General features: G+C 35.9%; 2 protein-coding genes across 2 annotated transcripts in view; one reads left to right on the forward strand and one right to left on the reverse strand.

Annotated features, from left to right (window-relative positions):
• IGHMBP2 (immunoglobulin mu DNA binding protein 2) overlaps window positions 1-12446 on the reverse strand; it is a 166514-nt gene extending 154068 nt beyond the window's left edge. Inside the window, exons 1-3 of the mRNA XM_053720443.1 lie at window positions 12233-12446; window positions 10686-10850; window positions 7658-7827 (exon numbers count right to left, since the gene is read on the reverse strand). Of these exons, the coding sequence (XP_053576418.1) occupies window positions 7658-7827; window positions 10686-10756 (241 nt within the window). The 5' untranslated portion in view covers window positions 10757-10850; window positions 12233-12446. The remainder of the gene's footprint in view (window positions 1-7657; window positions 7828-10685; window positions 10851-12232) is intronic.
• The window catches only part of MRPL21 (mitochondrial ribosomal protein L21), a 108734-nt gene continuing 100716 nt past the window's right edge, over window positions 12424-20441 (forward strand). The window contains exon 1 of the mRNA XM_053720444.1: window positions 12424-12573. Coding sequence (XP_053576419.1) covers window positions 12495-12573 — 79 coding nt within the window. The 5' untranslated portion in view covers window positions 12424-12494. The remainder of the gene's footprint in view (window positions 12574-20441) is intronic.

Raw genomic sequence — 20441 nt, forward strand, 5'->3', positions numbered from 1 at the left:
AAATCCAGAGCACAGTATAGAATGGGAGAAAGCTCTCTCAGAGTGTTCAGCTAAATTAATGCAGATACTAATTAAGCATGACAAAGCTGAATATGATATACTAGAGAGTAAAATACAAGAAATAAACATCAAACTACAAGAATTTGAAAAGTTACAAGAATTTGAGCCACTTTACAAACAATATCAGAAGGAGCTGGACAAATATGAAGAGGAAATAAAATCAACAAAACAGGGTAAACTATCCAGAGACAAAAATGACTATGCTAACAACAAAGTATACAAATGGAAAAAGAAGTTTAACCCTAATACTAACAAACCGTCTAGGGTAAACATTATACAAAGTGATGTCTCAGACACAGAAGGAGAGGAATCAGAAACACACGAATCTGATAGCGAACCTTCTATTCCAGTAACAGATAGCCACATGAGAATTACAAGGGGTAAAAGGAAAGATTTTTTAGGAGGAAAGGCCTCTTCAAGTTCAGACATACCAGAAGAGGCAGGGGGAAAGGCAAAAAGAAACAACAAAAGCCAACCACACAACAAAACAAACAAGAAAGGCTGGAAACCATACCAGAGACCCCCAAGTCCCTTCTCACAGATGAAGTAGACTCCCTAAGAATTATCAACTTATCCTCAAAACTTTTAACAAAAGACCACATAGAGGTTCTCACAAAAGGCATGACCTTCTGTCCGACCCCTGCAACAGACAAATTTGAAATAATTAAAGATATTCAACTTTTCCTCCGGAAGATTGCCCTGAAAAGATTCCATCTGACTAAAAATGGAAGTGACTCAGATTCACTCTCAGACGAAGAAAGAACCACTTTGGAAAATCTAGAGACTCTCCTCTCTGAAAGTGAAATGCAAACTGTAACTGAAACAGGTGAACTGCAAACATCAACTGAAACAAGGGACAATTGGAGAAATAAAATTAAAAACAAATCCTCTTTCATGCCTAAAATGTGCTCTCAATTACAAGTCTACAATGAGATTGTCTGTGCAAAGATAATGTCTATCCCTGAAAATAACAGAAATACCAATCAGAATTTAACATTGAAAGAACGTAAAGCATTGAAAGATATGCAATCCTGGCAAGACGTCATCATAAGAAATTCAGATAAGGGGGGCAACATTGTTCTATGGCCTATGAACATGTACAGATTGGATACAGATAAGCAATTAAGAGATCAGAGTTGTTATTCAAAACTGGGGTACAACCCAACTCAAGAATACTTGAACAAGTATATTAACTTGATACAAGGGGCCAAAAATGATAATATCATAGACAATAAAGAGTACAACTTTCTTAAAGTTACAAAACCTACAGTGGCAACCTTCTATCTGATCCCCAAAATTCATAAGAACAAACAACATCCCCCAGGCCGACCAATTGTTTCAGGGATAAACAGTCTCACTGAAAAAGCAAGTCAGTTTGTAGATCACAGATTGAGAAACTATCTAACTCAAATAACATCCTATGTCCAAGACACCACAGATGTACTCAAAAGATTGGAAAACATTCATATCTCATCTGAAACATGGTTGGCAACGGCGGACGTAGAATCATTGTATACATGCATTGAACATGATTTGGGCTTAGAAGCAGTGAGGTGGTTCCTTACCATGGGATCAGAGGAAGACAGATTACATGACGAGTTTGTATTACACCTACTCCAATTTGTACTCAAACACAATTACTTTACCTTTAATAATGGCTTCTTCCTACAGGAAAGAGGAACAGCAATGGGTACTGCTTGTGCCCCTACCTACGCCAACATATTTTTAGGATGGTGGGAGCAAAAATATGTCTTTTCTGATCAAAACTCACAGTTTCTAGAGAAAATTCCCCTCTGGATGAGGTTTATAGATGACATACTGTTTATGTGGGAAGGCACCAAAAATGAATTAGATCTCTTTCTCCAAAATCTCAATAGGAATAGGCTCAATATCAAATTAACTCATGAAACCAGCCTAACAAAGATCAACTTTCTGGATTTAGAAATCAGTAAAACCACAGAAGGACTCTTATCTATGGATGTGCATAGAAAACCAACAGCAACTAATAGTGTCTTACACAGTACAAGTGCACATGCACCAAACACTATACAAGCCCTACCGGTGGGCGAATTCCTCAGAATGAGGAGAAACTGTTCCTCAGATATTAACTACAACAAAAGGGCCAAAGAAGTAAAAACAAGACTATTGGCCAGAGGTTACAGTAAAAGAGCAATTAAAAAAGCAGAACATCGAGCTAGATGCACTGACAGGAATGAGCTCCTACAGAAAAAAACAAAAAACCCAACAGGATAACATTAGATTTATCTCTACATACAATCCAGCCAGCCCACAAGTAAGGAAAATCCTACAAGATAATTGGCATATTGTACTATCAGATCCTATCCTAAACAAAATTCTAGGACCAAAAATCCTAACTGGTTATAGGAGAAGTAGTAATCTCAAAGATCTAATCAGCCCAAACCATCTGCAAAAGAAAAAGACAGCTACGGCCTTTACTAAAGGATCCTTTAAATGTGGCACATGCTCAACATGTTGTCACATGGTGAAAACACATACAGTAAAGGATAGATTTAACAAAACCCACACAATAAATTCACACATTAACTGTCAAACAGAGGGGATCATCTATGCAATCAAATGTACATGTAACCTATTTTACATAGGGATGTCAACTAGAAAAATAAGAACAAGATTGCAAGAGCATCTTAGAAACATCAAAAACGCAGTAAAAGACCTACAAGCAGGAAAACAACTAACATCAGTAGCAAGACATTTTATGAAAAAACACAATTGTAGACAAAGTGATCTGAAATGTTTTGGCCTACAAAAAAATAAATCTGGGTATAAGGGGTGGAAACTTAGAAAATAAACTACTACAAGCAGAAAGTAGATGGATTTTCTTAATGAATTCAGTCCAACCCTCAGGTCTTAATGAGAATAACAACTTCTCTTCTTTTTTGTAAAGATTGTAATTCACAATCCTACAGGACCTCAAGTGTGAGGTCAATACTCATAACCCTATAGGACCCCAATCTGGGAAATATTATACAACCATCGATCTGATTGGCTAAATCAATGCGAAGACTACTGTCAGTATCTGTCAAATTATTTATATATGTTAAGATCACATACTATTAGGGACTACCAAATATAAGACCTAACCATATACAGTAAAAATAACAGATTCCTATAAAAAACTGATTACTACAACCATCAAAAGGTAACATTACAATACCTGGTCACCAAAGCTAGTAAACATACACTGTCACAATCACTTCTAATAGAAATTCTTCAAAGTAAGTTCAACTCACTCGACTTAAGTAAATTCACATAAGAATAGAAACTTTGCACTAAGTATTACACTACATAATAGATACCATCACCTAATAATATGGGTATCTATACTAAATCTTTCTAATTCTTAAGCTAACCTAACACAAACACAGTCACATAACTAGATTAAAACAAACAAAAATATCCAGCTAGCACAAACGCACTAGATTCTTTATTCTTGGATCTTCTGGTTGATTATTCACTTTTTTATAAATACTTTTTTAATAATTTTTATTATTTTTCATTTACCACTATTTTGTCACAAGAAACACAAATTCTGACATCAGCACTGCACATTCATCTAGCAATTAATAATATAATGTTACATTATTTTAGTTAACATGAGTTATTACATCAAAGCAAGTAAAAAACAAGGAAAACAGGATGACAATAATAATTTTATTGCCTCTGAAATAAATAAAAAAATAAAAAAATAAATATTTGCTTGTACAAAATACATGTCCCAATAAATAACATTATGGGAATATATGTCACAATAGTTCAAGAACCGTGACTAGATGAAAAGGTCTTTAACAATAGACTGACAGTTCTGATAGGAATACACCAATGTCCTGAAATGGATCGCAATGTATTAACCACACTATACAGCCTTCACCAGTGATGATACGGGGATCCAATAGAAAGCATTGAGAATTATGACGTCATTAGAAGGGCGGGACCCAAAATCTTTTAAATAATCAGTCAGTGAGCGGCGCGCTCACCCTTTGAGAAAGCCGTTAGGGCGAAACATGTTAGGGACGTTAGGGAATTGGTGAGGAGTCCTGGAGCTCCTGTATTTTTTAGATGAGCCTTAGAACGCTATAGGAACTAACCTGCTCTAAGTTTATGTATACACTAGCCTTTGGGGGCCATTATTCAGGTTAAAATTTAATTATGTTGGTCCTTACACGCTCGATAATCGCGTAACAGACTTGATGCGCAAAATGTACTAAGTTTGTATATCTGGTTTTGGGATAGAGCTGCGAGAGCCACTCGACACAGATATAGATTTACCGGTAAACTGGGAACCAAATATTTGATACACAATATGGGTATATAACCTAATATTACCGGTTAAATTACATCTACTCCATCGGCTATATACCGAGTGGTGTGGTTAGCAGTAACCCCAATCGAACCGGTCTAACCGGCAGTGCAAGAGTGGGATGTAATTAAACAGCTTTTGTGTTGGAGAGAGCTACACCTAAAACTCTCTACAGAACCAGTAAACAGCCCTGTCACTTAATGGCAACAACCGTTACACTATGGTTACAAAGTTACATGTAAAGTGTGTCTTTATCAGTCATTTAAATTGTAACACAGCACACTCTAAAAGATACGACAGAACCGTATATGAGTAACAATAGTGTGTATGATATTTATTAATGTGAATAAACACTGTCTGGAAAAAACGATATACAAGTGCACATTTATATCAATACAAAGATCACCTCTCTTACCCAATTGATAACAACGGTTACGTTATAACCACAGGTGTATAAGCTGCTGATATGTGGACTATTAACCTACCATTTAATCTGACATTTAGAGTGAATATATTGGGTTAAAACTGCTGACTACAGTAGCTTTAACTTCTTTTTATAAGATTCAAGGTAATCTCATCACCCTATGTCAGCATAAAAAGCATACTATCCACCAGCAAACAGTATTAAGGTGATATAACAGAAACAGAGCTGTATTAACCACAGGTTTAATTGTAATACACAGTAACTGTTGTGTATGACCAAGTAATGTCTTATTAAAATTAATACTATTTAAGACCATTTCAGAATATTTTACTCTGTTAGGTCCATTACACGGATATACACACAACTTTTACAGGACCTCTTGTTACAAGTGTGCATCAGGTTCATTTACTTGTTGCAATTATACTTCAGAAGGTTTCCAGTATAACCTAGAACCCATCTGGCTAAAATCTACTTACAAAGAACAGGCTGACCATTGAGTCTTTAGCATCTAAGTGTGTTTTTAAATTTATTTCCAGTGTTTTATATTAAGTTTGACTCAATAAAAGTTATGTTTTAACGTGGAACACGCAAACTCACTAGACCATCAGTAACTCTATTTTGCCTAAAGGAACAAGGTCTCTCATACCATTTAAAACTATACCCTATATTAACCCCCAAGAGTGCTATACATGTAGTCTGTCGAGTTAGAGTCTATCTCTACCTAGTTTCACATGTTGAATACTACATAGCACCTTTAGCAGTCCATACTTTCATAGGGGAATTATCCCCATATATATTAAGGACAAATTGGGGCTAAATAGGGAATTAGAAATATTTAAGCCACATTAGGCTAAGTAGTGCCGTTGATACCCCCTTTTTTTTATAAGAAAGTATTTATTTGCAACCACCAATCAGCAGCTAGCTCACAGTAGTGCATTGCTCCAGAGCCTCCCTAGGTATGCTTTTAACAAAGGATACCAAAAGAGCAAATCAAATTAGATAATAGAAATAAATTGGAAAGTTGTAAATTGTGTATTAATTTATAAATAATGAAAGGAAAATGTTGGCTTTCATGTTCCTTTAAAGGTGCATTCAAAAATAATCGCTGCATTGCAAAAGTTATGCACACAAAATAAATGTTTTAAAACTGACTTTTAGTTAATAGCAGTCCAGTCGCCCTTTGAAAATCCTCATGTTACTTGATGGTTTTCAGGGAGTATTGTAGATTACCAGTAGTAAAGTTTTTTATCAGTTTTAATATAAACTAGCCTAATAAAACTAGGAACACAGGGCTGTATAATGCGATGTCACCACATTTATAAGGACATTAAACCTGACAAATGTGACGGGGCACTATTTAAGTATGTTAAAATGCATGTTTTGTATGAATAAGGTTATGCTAAAACAATTTATTTGCTTTTGAAACTATGTAACAGAAAGTGAATGTTTGTATTAAAAAAGAAAAAAAAACAAGCCTTACATGCACAGAACCATTTAATTACATATCTATAACTGGCCACTTTTATACATAGAATCAAATAACGTCAATGTCTCTTTATAAACTGTGATAAAGAAAATAGACTTACTGATAATTTCATGTTAGATTTGAGTTTATGGGGGGGGGGCAAATGATCCCCCCAAATAGCGCTCCTCCTTCCCTAATGTAAGCTGACAGCCTGAGACTCTTTTTTTATTCCAGCAAATCACTGTTTTACAATAATGTGTACAACAAGCAACTCTCTACTGCTGCCCATATTACAGTCACCACCCCCCCCCCAAAAACCTCTGCAGATGCCCATGTTTTTACATACAGAGAAATCTATAGGCACTAAATTCATTCTGAGTAACACAAGAATCCTTTTTATATGACTTTACAATAAGATATTTTCTACTATTTGATAAACATAGGTTTACACTTTTCCTTATGTCATAATTATTTATTTCTTTTTAGTTCTGTATGACAATATAAATGGGTTTTGGTATAGGGCCAATGTGCTTACTACCTTTTTGAAATGTTAGCAATGTGTTTCAGCTTCCTCTCTCTGGTATCTAAGGGGTTAACCTTGTAACCCTCTGACCCAATTTCTAAAATGTAACCTTATACCCCAACTGCAACCTAGTAACATATCCCGCTGGGAATATTAATGCCTTGCTGTGCTGATGATAGAGGAGTGTGCACGGCCTATGTGCGTATTCTCAGCCGGCTGTGCGCACAAAAAAATTATTACAAAACCTGTGATAACATTTCCCAGATTACATTTTTATATAGTCAAGGATATAAGACAGCGCTACTAAGTACATTTACAATGCCTTATGCATAAAGCAAGTGTTTGAATTAAAGACCTAAAGAAAAAAAATATAAAGAAGTTCTTGAAATAAGTCTTTCCATGATACATTTACATCATATACACATGGAAGAGTATTTTATTTTAAAATAAAATAATTTATTTTACTATGTTTTTCATTCTTGAATGTGGTTAAATATATAGTAGAAACTCCCTGTGCCACTCCAAAGTAGGTCACAGCTGGCTAGCCAATGAGGAGCAGGTAAACATGATTATGCACTTATCACTGGCCATATCCTCATCTGGAGCACAGTGGGGTGTTGCAGGAGTGCAACTTTTGACTAACATTTAAAGGTGTTAAACGCATAGTAAAAGAAGGGACCAACACACATACATCATATATATATATATATATATATATATATATATATATATATATATATACACTGTTTGTTTTAAAGATATAGTTTACGGTCAACATAATTAATTAACAACATGCTCACATGAACATTTTTTCCATTGACATAAGTATCTGAGCGACACCTTTACCTGATCCAAAGTTGTTACTTGGTAGCACGGTGTCTGAGTCATATTTTCTGGGTGTGAAGGTTACAATAAGGCGTCCATATAATCCAGTTCTTTGGTTTGCAACCTGTAGCTTTAAGAGGCAAACACCCTTGCGCTGCAGTTCTTTCAGAGATACATTTTCTTGGTAGGCCCTTTCAGAAAACAATATTAATGCTGCATTATTTAGACTGACATTGACCATTAAAATATGAGTAGCAAACATTCACATGTAAATGACTGGTGCTAACTCTGACACCGATTGGTAGGTTCACACTGCAACAGCAAACCTACCAATCAGTAGCCTTCTTTGATGAGAGAAGAGAGAACATACTCCAGAGTGTATCACACTAATACAATAATGCTACATAAAGGCACATTGTACTGAAAAAAAGTCTCTCCTCCCTCTAAAAAAAATATTAAAAATTGTATTAGTCATTTTTAATGGATGGTCCTGTGCCGAATAAACCATCATGGTAATTGTCTCTATCAACTAGTGACCAGCAGATACCTAGTTAGTACTTGTGCACAAACATAAACTTCCTGTTGCTTTCACATTACAAATAAACAGCTTTTGCTTAAAGGGACATTCCGGTCAAAATTTTAACACACATAAATGAATTACGCCTTTGAATAGAAACGTATTTACAATATACATGTACTGCCAAAAATGCTTCTAGTAAAAGTGATCACATTATTCTTTGCACATGCACAAGAAGCATAGCTAGATATTCTCAGTGCACCAGCATTTTAAATACTGTATTTAAAATGCTGGTGCACAGCACATACTTAAATACACTTTGGAAATGGCTATAGCTTTTATTAGAAACATTTTTGTTAATACATGAATATTACAAAAATAACATTCAAAATATAAATGCATCCATGTGGATTCCAATTTGGGCTGTAATGTCCCTTTAAGTGTTGGGTGCAGGATTAGCATATTACATTTTAATGTTTTGCAGAGCACTGGTTAATGTCAGATGTACTACTAAATTCATTTTTGTCTCCTTTTTAAAGGATCCACTAATCAGTGAGGGTAATTTGCACTTAACATAAATACATGTAACTCACAAACCACAAAAATAGGTAACCCACAGACCATACAGACAATAAAAGTAACTACAGTCCTCTCAGAGATGTCCCACTTGGTAGATCACAAGCAGAGTAGTCCCCTTTTAAAGTCACACAATCCTAAACCATAGGTGCCCGGTCGCTCCACCCCACAACAAGCCTCACATACAGAAGATATCCTGTGGGATGCTGTAAACCCAACACCAAAATGGCTGTATTGCACATCCGTAGGTCAAGAAATGCATAGTAATTTGAGTGTATTGGTTTTCATACATTTTGTATTGCTATCCTTTATTGGACATATACAGTTTTTTTAATAAAATATAATATCACTTTAAGACTGGCTGCTGGTCCGGAATGAGTTTGCTAGATAATGCAGAGGTCCTAATATACACTTAGAAACCATTCATTTGGTGGCTCCCAATACGTAAATACTCATTAGAAGGGCAGTCTGGTGTTGGGTTTACAGCATTCCACAGGATACACTATGTGGCACCCTCATTTGTGTTATTTCTAGATTTCTTAATGTCAGATGTGCCCATGTTGTGTCTTTCTTGCAACAAAGAGATGTTCTAAGTAAAAATAAAATGTTCTTATTTGTTAGATAATGTTATTTTAGCCTTAGTGTCCTGTGTAACACATCCAGGAGGGTTAAACTAATTACTTAAGTCCCACTCAGGAGCTGCAACACATTGCAGCTAACTAGCAGGGCATGACCAATGAGCTAGTCCGCAGCAACATATGCATGTAGCCACTACTCACCAGCCATGTCCTGCTCATTCGCTGCAATGTGCTGTAGCTCATGATACAGACTTTAGTTAACCCCTTTGTGGAGGTTAAACACATAGGGCTAGATTACAAGTGGCGCGCAAATGAATTAACAAGGGTTTTCGTGACCGTTTGCTCCCCCTTTTCATTACAAGTTGATCGCAATCTTGATTTACACGAGAATCTTTACCTTACGTGATCTCAGAGCTGTGGTTACCTGATTTGCAAAATAAAAAAGTTACACAAAACAATTCAAAAATACATTACAAAGTACAGTTACACTTGTATTAACAGTCTAATAAAAATTATTTACAAAAACATTACACTCAAAAGTTAGAGGGGTCAAAGATATGCGATCTCGGATGTTTGAAGAAAAATAAAAGGGCTGAATAACTTTAACATTGAGATACATACATATATATGTCTACAGATGGAGATATATATAGACATATATATAAGTGCATTAGAGCCTTTTGCCATTAAGTTGCTAAAAACATGTAAAAGCATATTTATGCAATATTCTATTATACTGTGTAAATATTTCACATTCCGATGTTCTTCACATAGCAGAATATGTTTTATGTATTTATAAATAGATATTCCTATATATATGTGTATATTTCTATACCTATATATATATATATATATATATATTTGTTTTAAAAACCATCATATATATATATATAAATATTTATTTACGAATAAATAGAACATATTATCTTACGTAAAGAACATTGGAATATAAAATATTCATATTTTCATGTCGGGTTTGCGCCAATGAGAATATGTTATGGTGTTTGCACGAGAGTCGGGTGTTTTTCAACTTTTTTTTCTCCACTGACTTCTATGGAGGAATGCGAAAACATGATTGCGATATTCGAATTTTGACTTTTTGCAAGATTTGGGTTACTGTTAGAAATAAAAAAAAGTTTACTTAGAACTTGTAATACCAGTGCAATCCGGCAAGCGCAAAAATGAAAATGCTAGCGGAGTTTTCGCTATAGCGAAAACGCAAAATACCACTTCACTTGTAATCTAGCCCATAGTTAGCAAGGAACACTATGTAAAAAGTAACATACTGTAACAAATTAGAACATTTTATTTTAGTAATTAATGTTCCTTTAAATGGTTAGTCTGGTGTAAAAGGTAATTAGATACCCAACTGTGTTACCTGGTTTCTTCTATCTCAGCTTCTCTCTCAGCACTCAGGAGCTGCAGTTGATCACTCACAAACTTCTCCATGTGATTTCCCTCAGGTACAAGAGCTTACAGGCTGTAATGATTACTACTGGCCTTGTCACTCTGTGTGGCTTGCACTTGCCACAGTGTATCCTTCCTGGGGAATCAATAACACGCAGGACATTCAAAAAAGTATTTCTGTTCCTGGAGGGAACAAATTCATTGCAGCACCACCATATAGAAGTGTAAGATTACATTTCCGCTGTGCTTCCTGTGTTCCTACATTATCCTCTAGTTTTCAGCTTTCTGTTTAAGCCACGCCCCCTGGTGACATCAGTTAGGTGCTGTAACAGTGTTACTGCTGAGGAAACTCAAATAGATGCTGGGATTGTATCCCCATACTTAAATATCTATACTGTATCTCTATTACTGCAATATATTACAAATATTAAGGGATCACTGGGAACATTTTATTTTAATTTCTAAATTATTTTCTAGACCATACAATATTATTTTACTATATGGAGGTTCTATTCATGGCTGAGAGGGACAAAAAAGGGAAGCAACATTTGGGAGGTTTAAAAGCCCTGCTCTCCACTTAGATTTTTCTCAAGATGCAGCTTCAGGGGAGCTCTGCAGATACATTGTTGCAAACCAAATCTACATAACTCTGTTGATACATCTGTAACAAAGAGCTGTCCCTGAGTTTACAGTATGTGCATAGCAGTAATCAAAGATTACACCCATATAGTAACACACACTCATGAACAAATACTTAAAGGGACATAAGAATGCAAAAACAAAATTCTGTAATGTGTTAGAGCAATTTATTATTGCATTGCTGCATATGGCTGAGTGTTTAACCCTTGCAAAGTTAAAGTCAGCTCAATAGTAGCAATGCACCACTGGGAGCTAGCTGAGCACCTCTGTTGAGCCAAGGACTAGAGGCATATTTGTTCAGCCATCAATCACCAGCTAGGATATGTCCTAACATTTGTCTACAAATGATACCAAGAGTACAAAATGATCTGATAATAGAAGTAAATTTACAAGTGGTTTAAAATGACATGCTCTATGTAAACCATGAAAGCTTTATTTTCATGTCCCTTTAATCACACGTACATTTATATTAACATATTAGCTCTTTCTGTGCCACAAGTACATTTATATTAACATATTAACTCTTTATGTGCCAGAGTTTTCAGAAAAGTTTCAATTGCTTTAATAGGTTTTAATGATTTTGCTTTTGTACTTTTAATCCTAGTTGTAGATATTCCAATACAAATGCCTCACTTTAGTTTTCCGTGGTAAACTATCAACAGTTTCTATGTAAATCCATAAACACATATATTCCTTAATAGCGAACAACTTATAAAGTATACAATTATAAGAAAGATATTCATCCCTGGAAATATTTGCTCAAATACTGGCTTCAAATTCTATATATATTTTATATATTGTTCTAGATGTTTTTCAATAACATTACATAAAATGTTGCCAGGTATACTAAAAAAGGAGGTAAATAAGAATACACAATACCCCTGAAGTTGACAGCTCTGATGCAAGGAGGTAAACTTATTGAGATAGAGGTAGATGATTAGTTGGATGATGCAGTAAAGCAAAATGCTATATTTGAGTATCTGGCACTAAATTTACAGGTAAAAAAAAAAACTAAGACAGGTAGAACAGCTTTGCCTGAAGAGATATAAGTAGGAACTTTTCTCAAGCTGTCATTGTTTCCGGGAGGAACTAATTTATCGCTGCAACACAGAAGATCCTTCATAGAGTGGACTTTTGTAAAATGAATATGGCATTAGCCGCCTGCGGGAGGGTAGTCGCGGGAGTGATACCAAGCAGCGGTGCCCGGGTTTGTGCCGCAGGTGAGTCTGGGTGTAGGGGGTCAGTAATCTGTGCCCACTTCCGGTAAGTGCTGGTGACATTCCCTAATGAGGGCACAGTAAGTGCAGCAGCGTTCTGTAAGGTTGCAATGTATCTGTATTACACATCACGTGACTTCCAGTTCTTTATTATACAGATATACTGTCTAAATATTCATTTGCAATCAGCAGCACCAGGATTCGTTTTCGAGAACAACAACAATAAATACATTAAATATATTTTGTTGTGAATCAGATATCAGTTGATCCTCTGATCCAGTAGCTGATATGTCATGTTTTTTTTTTTTTTTATAATGGCTCTTAGCAGAGAAAACAAATTAATATTGGAATGTGGAATAATAACCTTTGTTGAGCATTGGTTTCCCTTAAACTATTGGTAAAATAAATTACTTTAGTGACCATTAGAGCATTAGAAAGGGCAATGTAACAGAAAAACACTCTTGGAACATGCTATGTTTGCACTAATTTCAGGTATTAACTCTCACAAGTGGGTTAAACACATATCTAAAGTGTTGCTTGGGAGTTGCAGGACATGAGCAGACATTGGTGGCTACAGTTGTATATCCCTGTTGATATGCTAATTGGTTGTTTTCTGCTTATAGACCGCAATGTGTTGCAGCTTGCAAGTGGGACTTTATCTATGTGTTTAACCCCTTTGCAGGGGTTAAACACACAGCATGGGGCACTAATGCAGAAATACAATTTGTACTTTACTTTTCAATTAGATTGGGCCTTTAATAATGAAATATAGCAGTGCAAAATCTGGTGAGTATGCAAAGAACTCAGGTAAAAGAAACTGGCTGCTTTCTGTATCTTTAATAACTTACAAAATACACCCCCATATAAAAACTGCTGTGTAACTGTAGACTTGTTGCACAACTCATAAGGGTTTATTCTTTGTTTATACATTTCTTATATGGCCATAGGTAGATTGCTACACCAGGCCAAAACTGCATCAAACTCTAAGAAATCTGGCAACAGTGATTAATCTCCTGGGTTTTTACTAAGTCTTTGAGTTTTATAAAGTTTCAAAAATCATATTTATTGTGATGTGCTTACCTGCAAAACTGTATGTAAATAGCAAAATTCCTTATTTTTCCAATCTGTAGAACAATTTCTCAATAACAGATTGTAATAACGTGTATTTCAAAATTAAAATATTTAACTCCCTTAAAGGGACATTAAACACTAAATACATGCTAGATAGAATGATGCATTCAAAGAAAAGATTAGTCCATGAGTAACATGTAGATGTATTTTTAAAGTTTTATTAGTTGTTTAAAAAGTGACAAATTAAGTGTAAAGTTTTAGTGTCTATAAAACACTGGGAGCTGCCATGTTGTAACTTGTGTTACCTTCTCTACTGTGGCCAATTAGAGACAGTTATAAATAGGCCACTAGAGTGTGCAGCCAATGGTTGTGCTGGATTTAACAGTGTTCTGCACTTCCATTTCTAACAGGAACTGAAAAGCTCACAATTTCAGAATGGAATTACAGGCAAAGAGGACAAAATAAATAATTTAAGTATATTGCAGAGTTGTTTTATTATATACAATATATCATTTTATGTTACCATCTCAAAGTGTTTAATGTCCCTTTTAACTACCGTGGATTTCAGAGAAAAACTTGCCCAAAGCATTGGATTCGGTTTAAACAGAATTAGAGCCAAGAAAGAGTAAGAAGAGAATACACTTGCGTATCCTCTTAAAAAGACAGGGGTTTCAGAACTCAAAGAGTTAAATATAATAATAATAATAACAACAGTATCACACTTAGTACGTTTAAATAATTCTTAGTAATTTATTTTGGTTGTTTCCACTTAAGTGCATAAACTCAGCAGATAAGTCCTTCAAAAGAGGCTGCATCCATAATAAACGCTTTATTGTTCCATGAATATGTTAATACATTGTGTAATGTGAAAGATACATGTTAATAAAAAAGCATGGCCAGCTTATAACCAATTTACATGGATAGATAGAAATATGATTAGACGCTAGTTGCAACACCCCTACCAGAGGGTATTCTAACATGCCAATATTATTTACTAGATGAACAACACCCCTACCAGAGGGTATTCTAACATGCCAATATTATTTACTAGATGAACAACACCCCTACCAGAGGGTATTCTAACATGCCAATATTATTTACTAGATGAACAACACCCCTACCAGAGGGTATTCTAACATGCCAATATTATTTACTAGATGAACAACACCCCTACCAGAGGGTATTCTAACATGCCAATATTATTTACTAGATGAACAACACCCCTACCAGAGGGTATTCTAACATGCCAATATTATTTACTAGATGAACAACACCCCTACCAGAGGGTATTCTAACATGCCAATATTATTTACTAGATGAACAACACCCCTACCAGAGGGTATTCTAACATGCCAATATTATTTACTAGATGAACAACACCACTACCAGAGGGTATTCTAACATGCCAATATTATTTACTAGATGAACAACACCCCTACCAGAGGGTATTCTAACATGCCAATATTATTTACTAGATGAACAACACCCCTACCAGAGGGTATTCTAACATGCCAATATTATTTACTAGATGAACAACACCCCTACCAGAGGGTATTCTAACATGCCAATATTATTTACTAGATGAACAACACCCAAGCCAAGCCAGAGGATAGCACCAGGTCAAAGCTATCATGGCAGTCATAAGGGTTCCATGTTCATTATCTAGTAAATACGTAGATATAGCAAACCATATGCAGTTAAGAAGCGTACAGTATGAGTGCTAAGCCATCAAGTGAGTCCTCCACTCTGGGAACCAGTGGCGCAAAAAGCAAAGGCAAAGCATATTATTCAGCCAACTGCACGCTTGTACATCCGTGTAGACTGGAAAGCCGGTCCAAGCTTGACAATACTGACGCCACATGCCAACGTCACCCCCCCCCCCCCACGTGACACTGAACCCAGATTTTTTCTTTCGTGATTCAGATAGAGCATGACATTTTAAGCAACTTTCTAATTTACTCCTATTATCAAATTTTCTTCATTCTCTTGGTATCTTTATTTGAAATGCAAGAATGTAAGTTTAAATGCCAGCCCATTTTTGGTGCACAACCTGGGTTGTTCTTGCTGATTGGTGGATAAATTCATCCACCAATAACAAAGTGCTGTCCAGAGTCCTAAACCAAAAAAAGCTTAGATTATTTTTTTTTTTCAAATAAAGATAGCAAGAGAACAAATAAAAAATGATAATAGGAAAAAATTAGAAAGTTGCTTAAAATTGCTGCTCTATCTGAATCATGAAAGAAAACATTTGGGTTCAGTGTTTCACTTTCCAATATCCTTCCATTATCAAATGTACTTTTTTTTTTTTCTTCTTCTTCTTTCTGTATCCTTTGTTAAAGACCATATCTATATATGCTCATATATGCATGCATGTTTCTTGAGCACTATATAGAAGAAATGTTTTCATTTTTATAGATCTATATTTTAAAACTGTATTACATTGTTACAGATATTGCTGCCATATAGATCTTAAAGGGATATGAAAGCCAAAAATGTTCTTTTGTTATTGACCGGGCATACAATAAAAGAAAAAATCTAATTTATCTCTTATCAAATGTGCTTTGTTCCCATGGTATTCTTTGCCATTTAGTGCTCTTGCATAACTGCTGCCATTTAGCGCTCCTGAGCTTAAGTCCCTGCTTTTCAAGAAAAGATACCAAGAGAACAAAGACAATTTGATAAAAGAAGTAAATTAGAAAGTTGTATAAAATCCCATGCTCTGTCTGAATCGTGAAAGAAAATGTTGGGTTTCATGTCCCACATGACGCTCTTAAACATAGCTAGATATGCTCTTCAACAAAGGATACTTTGTGATGATGTACAGGTGTCTTAACATTAATTTGTCAATCACCCCCTGTACAATCCTTGCTAAAGTATTATTGACTGATGTTAAAGGGACAGGAAACCCCAACATTTACTTATATGATTTGGATAGAACATACAATTTCAAACAACTTTTACATTTTACTTCTATCACCAAATTTGCTTCATTCTCTTGTTATCCTTTGCTGAAGGAACAGCATTGCACTACCGGCAGCTAACTTAACACATCTAGTTAGCCAATCACAAGAGACAAAGCTAGCTCCCACTAGTGTATGGTATGTGCATATTCTTTTTCAACAAGCGATATCAAGAGAACGCAGCACATATGAAAATAGAAGTGCATTTAAAAGTGTCTTAAAATGACCGGCTCTATTTGAATCGTGCAAGTTTAATTTTGACTCTCCTATCCCTTTTAGGACAGCCGGTCAGACACTAAATGCTGGTTTTTAGTCCTATAGAGCTGTGTATTCTTTTAACATTGAAACATAGGTTCTTTTAATTGTTTTAATCCTGTAATGTAAGATTTGTGTTAATATTAATTGTCTATATTAGCTGTTCCCCTAGGAAATAACAATAACAAATCCGAATCCAAACAAACCAAATGCCTGCATAGGACGAGATTCAACCAAACCTAAAACTGGAAAAAATCTCACAAAAGTGTTTCACCCGTGCACATTTTAATAAATACTACTACTATAGTGTGCTAATGCTCTAAATATAGTTTTTTATATAGATATATTTTATCCGCCCCCCCCCCCCCCCAGAAATATTTACTGTAAAAAAAGAGTTCTGGGTGCAGACTAACCTCTGTTATTATGCTATAGGATTTGCTTATTTGTGACAGTTACCAGTGTTCCGTGCAAAGCCAGATCTTAAAGGGACATTAAACCCAAATATTTTCTTTCATGATTCAGAAAGAGCATACATATGTAAAACAACTTTCCTATTTACTTCTATTATCAATTTTGCTTCATTCTCTTGGAATCCCTTTCTTGAAGAAGCAGCAATTCACTACTGTGAACTAGCTGAACACATCGGTAAGCCAATCACAAGAGGAATATTTGTGCAGCCACCAATCAGTAGCTAGCTCCCAGCTCCTGATCCTATCTAGATATGCTTTTTAACAAATTATACCAAGAGACTAAAGAAAATAAAAGTACACTGAAAAGTTGTTTAAATTTGTGTACTTTGTCTGAAACATGAAAGAAAAATTGTGGGTTTCATGTCCCTTTAATGTGTTGCACTTTCATAAGAAGAAATTGGGCTCCGAAAATCAACAAATGTGGCTTACAGCCGCAATCTTTAGCATTCGGATCAGCCCGAATACTTGTACATCCCTAGTTTTAAGAGCATTTCCAAAAACTTTTTCTACGCACACTTTCTATTGAGCATGTGCAAGAGTGTATACGTATGAGTCTGTGATTGGCTGTTGCATGATACAGGGAAAGCAAATTATTAAATTTGTTAGAAAAAAATCTGTTGTTCATTTAAAATTCAGAGTAAGTGCTATTGCATTGTCTTTTTATTATGCACTTTTTAATTTTGTAATTCTACTTTCATTAATGATCCTTCAAAAACCATTAACCCCTTAATGACAACTGACGTACCAGGTACGTCATGCAAAAACTAACAGTTAATGACAATAGACGCAGTCGCTCTCAGGGTATTGCAGTGATGCCTCGATATGGAGGCATCCTGCAATACCTTTTTACAAGCCTCCGATGCAGAGAGCGCCACTCTGTGGCCCTCTCTGCACCGGTAGTGATGGTGCAGTTCGTTGGTGGGTGGGAGCATAGCAGGGAGGCGGGCGGGTGGGCGGCCCATTGCTACCCGGCATCCGGTTCCTGTAAGTGCAACGTGCACGCTGGGTGCCGGGAGCGTGCGGGGGGGCCTGCGGGGGCATTAGCCACTGACACCAATGAGATCATCAGAGGGAGAGGGGAAAAAAAGTTATATGAAATATAAAAGGATCTGGGAGGGGGATGGGGTTATTGAGGGGGGGCTGCTACACTACAGAAAAAGTTTGAAGGTCAAAAGAAAAAACAAAAATACTGTTGTTTTTGGGGGCACACTGGGTACTGGCAGACAGCTGCCAGTACCCAAGATGGCGGCAAATAGGTAGCGGGGGAGGGTTAGAGAGCTGGTTGGGGGCTAAGGCAGGGGTCCATCACAGCTGAATAAATATTTTCAAAAAATAAAATAAAAAAAACTCCTTTTATTTAGAACTGGCAGACTTTCTGCCAGTACTTAAGATGGCGGGGACAATTGTGGGGGAGGGAAGAGAGCTTTTTGGAAGGGATCAGGGGGTGGGATGTGTCAGGTGGGAGACTGATCTCTACACTAAAGCTAAAATTAACCCTGCAAGCTCCCTTCAAGCTACCTAATTAACTCCTTCACTGCTGGGCATAATTCACGTGTGGTGCGCAGCAGCATTTAGCGGCCTTCTAATTACCAAAAAGCAATGCCAAAGCCATATAAGTCTGTTATTTCTGAACAAAGGAGATCCCAGAGAAGCTTTTACAACCATTTATGCCATAATTGCAGAAGCTGTTTGTAAATAATTTCAGTGGGAAACCTAAATTTTGTGACAAAATTTGTGAAAAAGTGAACATTTTTTTTAAAAATTTTTTTTTAATATTTGATCGCATTTGGCGGTGAAATGGTGGCATGAAATATACCAACATGGGCCTAGATCAATATTTTGGGTTGTCTTTTTAAAAAAAAAATATATACATGTCAAGGGATATTAAGGTATTAACAGTGAAAAGAAGGCACGGCTTCAGCAGAGAGGGTGTGTGAGGCACAGAACCAATCCGGTCAGAGATCGTCACAGGAGACAAGCAAACACCGCCTACGTCAACGACGTGTGTACAGCATATGCACAGATAGCAGGGTGCCAGCCAGAAAAAGAGCCGAGCAGGCTCAGAAAGACACAAGTGGTAGAAGCAAGAGGCTGCACACCAAAGATCCTTAAAACTTAAATCCTTTATTCTTCTCTTTAAAAACGTAGATACACACACAGCATAGCTATGGTAGGAGGAGGCGGGGTCCTGACATGTATCGTGCCTGGACGGCACTTAATCATAGGATAACCCAACACTGAAATAACACACCCTCGTAAAGTAAACTGTGGCCAATCGGCTCACATTAACAATTGTTTCCTAGGAAACATAAGGTGTGTGCTATAAAAGTGTTAGACACCTATATATATAAAAGTACTGTTAAAACCAAATTGAAAGATACAAAATCATCATACTACTTACACCAGTACATATATTTTATCAAATACAACATAAAAAAGTATTTAATGTATTCATATGATATAACGTTGCATCAAGATTTATTCATGGTTTTTCTATTATGTTTTCCCATTTCATTTTGTTGAGGCTAATATGTTGTATTTGATACAATATATGTACTGGTGTAAGTAGTATGATGGTTTTTGTATCTTTCAATTTGGTTTTAACAGTATATATATATATATATATATATATATATATATATATATATATATATATATATATATGTGTCTAACACTTTTATAGCACACACCTTATGTTTCCTAGGAAACGATTGTTTATGTGAGCTGATTGGCCACAGTTTACTTTAAGAGGGTGTGTTATTTCAGTGTCGGGTTATCCTATGATTAAGTGCCGTCCAGGCACGAAACATGTCAGGACCCCGCCTCCTCCTACCATAGCTATGCTGTGTGTGTATCTACGTTTTTTTTATCACCTGAATATCTCTATGTAAAAAAGATAGTTTATCAGTAGCCACATCCCATTGTTAAGGACTTTAAGCAACAAATCAGTATGTATGTCCCAGGACAGCTAAGGGAGTGAGCTTTCGTGCACTCTCATCTTATTTCCCTATTCAGTGTAAGGAAGTTTTCTATGAAATCTCATGAGATCACAGTAAAAGAGTTCATGACCTCAACACTGTTGATGCTGATTGGCTGCTGTTCATTTCTACATTTT

Source organism: Bombina bombina, chromosome 7, assembly GCF_027579735.1.
Source record: "Bombina bombina isolate aBomBom1 chromosome 7, aBomBom1.pri, whole genome shotgun sequence".
Taxonomy (NCBI): domain Eukaryota; kingdom Metazoa; phylum Chordata; class Amphibia; order Anura; family Bombinatoridae; genus Bombina; species Bombina bombina.